Source organism: Elephantulus edwardii, unplaced genomic scaffold (genome assembly GCF_000299155.1).
Source record: "Elephantulus edwardii isolate Elephantulus edwardi_28Jun2011 unplaced genomic scaffold, EleEdw1.0 scaffold00027, whole genome shotgun sequence".
Lineage (NCBI taxonomy): Eukaryota > Metazoa > Chordata > Mammalia > Macroscelidea > Macroscelididae > Elephantulus > Elephantulus edwardii.
Window position 1 is genome coordinate 21,523,628 of NW_006399777.1, and position 4,489 is coordinate 21,528,116.

At 40.5% G+C, this 4,489-nt stretch overlaps 1 protein-coding gene across 1 annotated transcript in view; it reads left to right on the plus strand.

Annotated features, from left to right (window-relative positions):
• FAIM (Fas apoptotic inhibitory molecule) overlaps positions 1-3,172 on the plus strand; it is a 7,773-nt gene extending 4,601 nt beyond the window's left edge. The window contains exons 4-5 of the mRNA XM_006883429.1: positions 1,175-1,224; positions 3,023-3,172. Of these exons, the coding sequence (XP_006883491.1) occupies positions 1,175-1,224; positions 3,023-3,172 (200 nt within the window). The remainder of the gene's footprint in view (positions 1-1,174; positions 1,225-3,022) is intronic.
• Positions 3,173-4,489: the final 1,317 nt, after the last annotated feature.

Below are 4,489 nucleotides of genomic sequence, written 5' to 3' on the forward strand. Positions count from 1 at the left end.
AATACTGCATGGTGCCACTGTTGTAGAATGGGACTGACATCAGGGTTGGGGTAAGACTGAGAAAAATGGGATAAATTAAGAATACTGCATTGAAACAGATGAGGGAGAGAATAATTTAAAAGCGATATATGATAGGGTATTATAGTTATCACAAGAGTCCAGAATTAAGGGTGCATAGTGGAGTGTACCTGGGGTGGTGGAAGGGGTGCGGGGGGATTGTATACCAAAGAAAGAATTTTTCTTTTACTTTTTCAAAGAGAGGAGCAAACTGCGGGGGAGGGCTGGGCAGGAAGAAAAGTGCAACAATGAATGAATGGAAATCCAAAATCTCTGTAAATGTTCATTAAAATTATTTTAAAAAAAAGGAATACAAAGGCCCTCACCACAAGACCAACAGTGAACATGATGATACATGGAGAAAGGATTGAAGCTGCCAGTATCTCGCCTGGGTCACCAGTCAGCAGCCTTCAGGAAATCAGGAGACGTATTACAAATGGACAAGTCCACTGTCGGGACTTCTCCATAATACTGAAGAGCAGTGATGTTAGCTTGAAGACTAAGGTGTGCTTAATTCAGGCTATGGATTTCTCAATCACCTGCTGTCAGAGAGCTGGCCTCTTTTTATTTTTGCTTACGATCCAGTAAATTTTCCCCCAAAGTGAAGTCATTATAAAAATGAATAGCGATCAGCCATAAAAATGAATGAAGTCCTGGTCCACTGTTACGACACAGACGAACCCTGGAAACTATGCGCTAAGTGGAAGAAACTGGTCCTGAAAGGCCACAGATTATATGACTCCATTGTTTTCATTTTTATTTTGTTTATGAATCAAGAGTTAACACGTGGAGGGAATGATCTTATGAAATACAATGTGAGTAAAGGAATGTGTGAGACACAATGTATATAAACAAAACACAATGTATATGAGTTTTGCATGCAAATAAATAGAAAATAAAAATAGTTAAATTGAAAAAAGAATTAATACATGAATTTTGTCTTCAAATTTTATTAGAACTTCAAAGACATGAAAATAATGTTGAGTTTTGGAATACCAATGACGTTTTAGGAAGCAAATGTGTCAAACTTTTCTTAAAATAACAAATACAGGTAGAAAGAATTAGTTTTATAGTTAAACCATAGCATTTATGATTTGTTTCACTGTTGTTTTTACAGAAAAAGACACAATGGATGTCTGGTGCAATGGCAAGAAAATGGAGACAGCAGTAAGTTGACACATTGATTTCTCTTAAGCCCTAAGTGGAAGTCATCACTGAACTGTGGCTGTGTTTCCAAATAATGGAGATTGTATTGTTAATAACCAAAGTCCTTTTGGTTAAAAGTAGAAGCATTATTAAGTCCTAGACTTAATAAAGTCCTAGACTTGTAAAATTTTAAGATCTTTCTTAGACATTTTCTGGGGCAGTGAATGATTAGAAACAAACTATAAGCTGGTACCAAGCTAATACATTTCTCCATCCTGAAAAGAACCCCAAGTTAAAAAAAAAATCACCTCCCCTGGATACTGACATCCTCTTATGTTTGTGTAAATGCAGCTCTGTACCACGGCTTCCCAGGCTCAAGTGCCTAGAAATGACCTAGAGAAGTTGTTAACATGCAAATCCTGATTCTCCCATTTTCGCAGGAGATGGTGCCCATGTGTGATTAGTTCTTGGGCCACACTTTGAAGTTGTTGTTGTAGTTGTTGTGTACCGTAGAGTTGGAAGGGACCCTTAGCTGACTCTCCAGCAGGTTTTCAGAGGCACTTAATCACACAGGGAGAGAGTGCCCACCCTCTCCCGTGGTGCCACTGGTGGCCTCGAACCACGTGCCTCTGGGATCGCAGCGCAGCTTCCTGCCACTAGAGACCACCCGCGCGCCCTTGAAGAGGAAAGCTTTACAAAATATGTTCAAAGTAGATAGCTACTTTTCTAAAAGTGGGTTGTATGGGGGTTTCCACCCACTGCTGCTTAAAAATACAAACAAATAACACACAAAAACAGATAGAATGAAGATAGGCAGGCAGGTTGTCGTGTTGTTAGGTGCCATTGACTCATCTCTGACTTTAGCGACCCTCTGAACATCAGATCTGAAGCGTGCCCTATCCTGTAGCACTGTCGCCTCGTCTGATGTGCTCAAGCCCCTTGTTACAGCCTCTGTGTCCGTCATGTCGTCGGGGCTCTTCCTCTCCTCCTCTGACCCTCCACCGTTCCCAGCCTGATGTATCTCTCCCAGGATGGGTCTCCCTGGATAGCCCAAAGCACAGGTGACGAGCTTTCAGCATCCTGGCCTCCGAGAACACCCTCATTGCACTTCTGCCAAGACAGGCTTACTTATCTTTAAACAGTCCAAGGGATACTCTGTATTTCTAACATGACAGCTCAAAGGCATCAATTCTTCTCCTGTCATCCTGGTTAGTTGTCTAACTTTCAGATGCACAGGAAGTAATTTAAAAGATCAAGCACACCTGAACCTTACGCTGACACCGTTGCTCGCTAGCACTTTGGAGCAGTCCCTGACAGCAGACTTTCTCAGTGCAACACAGCTCTTGATCTCTTGCCTGCTGTTAACATAGGTGTTGATTGTGGATTCAAGTACAATGAGTTAACAACTTTGATCTTTTTTTTTTAACTTAAATTTTATTCATTTTAATGAACATTTACAGAGATTTTGGATTTCCATTCATTCATTGTTGCTCTATTTTCTCTACCTCCCCCTCCCCAACTTCGATCTTTTCTATCAGTCAACCTACTAGTGTTGTCTTTGGTCCAGCTTCAGATTTCAGTTGTGCAAAGCATGCTTTTTAATTGTTGTTTTGTGCCATCAAGTCAGAACCAATGCACAGCTGACCCTCCAGTGGGTTTTCAGAGGCAGTAAATCACACAGGAGGAGACCGCCCATCTTTCTTCGACCTTTTGACTAGAATGTATTCTATTGTCCTACTAGTACTTTCAAATGATGCTGGTGCTCAGGCGAAGAGAACCCTGTCTGGAACACTAACGCTGTTTGCTTCTTCTCCTCCAGGGTGAGTTTGTGGATGATGGAACTGAAACTCACTTCAGTATCAGGAACCATGACTGTTACATCAAGGCCGTCAGCAGTGGGAAGCGAAAAGAAGGGATTATCCACACTCTCGTTGTGGATAACAGAGAGATCTCAGAAGTTCTTGCGTGACTTCAGATTACTGAACTTTAACCAAGAAGTCATGATCAGGACTTGGGGACTTTGAAATGAAGTATGTTCAGCGTGTGCTTCTTGGTGCATGTTCTCTGTGCTGTTTATATTTTTTAAGCATTTGAGCCTCAAGAGTAAGGGGGGAGAAAATCCCTAATGACCTAATGATGTACAATCCTAAAAATAGCAATTTATAAATAGTGTAAAATGTTTGAACACCAAATGAGAAATAAGTCAGGGACCAAAACCACTACTGTAATTTTACAAGAGTCACCTTTAATACAATAAATACTAGAAAAGAAAATGAGTGCTGTTAATGTTCTTTTTAAATTTAAATTTCTTTTTTTATTAATTAATTTTAATGAAAGTTTACAGAGACTTTGGATTTCCATTCATTCATTGTTGCATTTTTCCCCTGCCCAACTTCCCCCCCACCATGGCCCACTTCATTCTTCTCTTTGAAAAGTAAAATAAAAATTCTTTCATTTTTATACAGTCCTTCCTCCCAACTTCACTCCACTGTGCAGCCTTCATTCTGGACTCCTGTCATGACAATAATACCTAATCACATATTCCTTTTAAACAGTTCTCTCCCTCATCTGTTTCAATGCAGTATACATTATTTACCCTATCTTTCTCAGTCTCCCACGACCCCCAGTAAGACATTATGCGGAGTGAAATATCTCAGTCACAAAAGGACAGATACTGCATAGTGCCACTACTGTGTGTGTTTTTAAAACTAATGAGTCTTCGTATACTTTTAACCTGTATAGATAGGTGGTCTTGATAGAGGAGAGCAATTGGTACATAATCATGCAATGGATTTACCTTGAAAAAGGAAATAACATTTTTTCATTTGGAAACACCAAGAATCTAATTTTTTTTAAATGTTGTTGTTATGTGCCATCAAATTGAGTGACACTATGTACATTACCAATCTCATCATCACTGACAGACCTAATCCCATTTCTCCAGTTACTGAGTGACTGAGATGAGACCCCCCCATCTCATCTGGGGGTCTTCCTCTCCTGCGCTGTCCATCCACCCTTCCAAGCAAGATGTCCTTCTCCAAGAACTGGTCGCTCCTGGCCATGTACCCCAAGTATATGAGACAGAGCCTCAAAATCCTTGCCTCCAGGGAGCAGCCTTGTTTCATCCCCTCTAGGACAGACCTGTTTATTGTCCTGATAGTCCACAGTATATTCAGCTGTGGTTATGTTCCATTCTGTACTCCAGCACCACAGCTCAAAGGCATTGATCATTTTTTTCTGTCATCCTTAGTTATTGTCCAGCTCTCAGATGCATAGCAAGTAATTG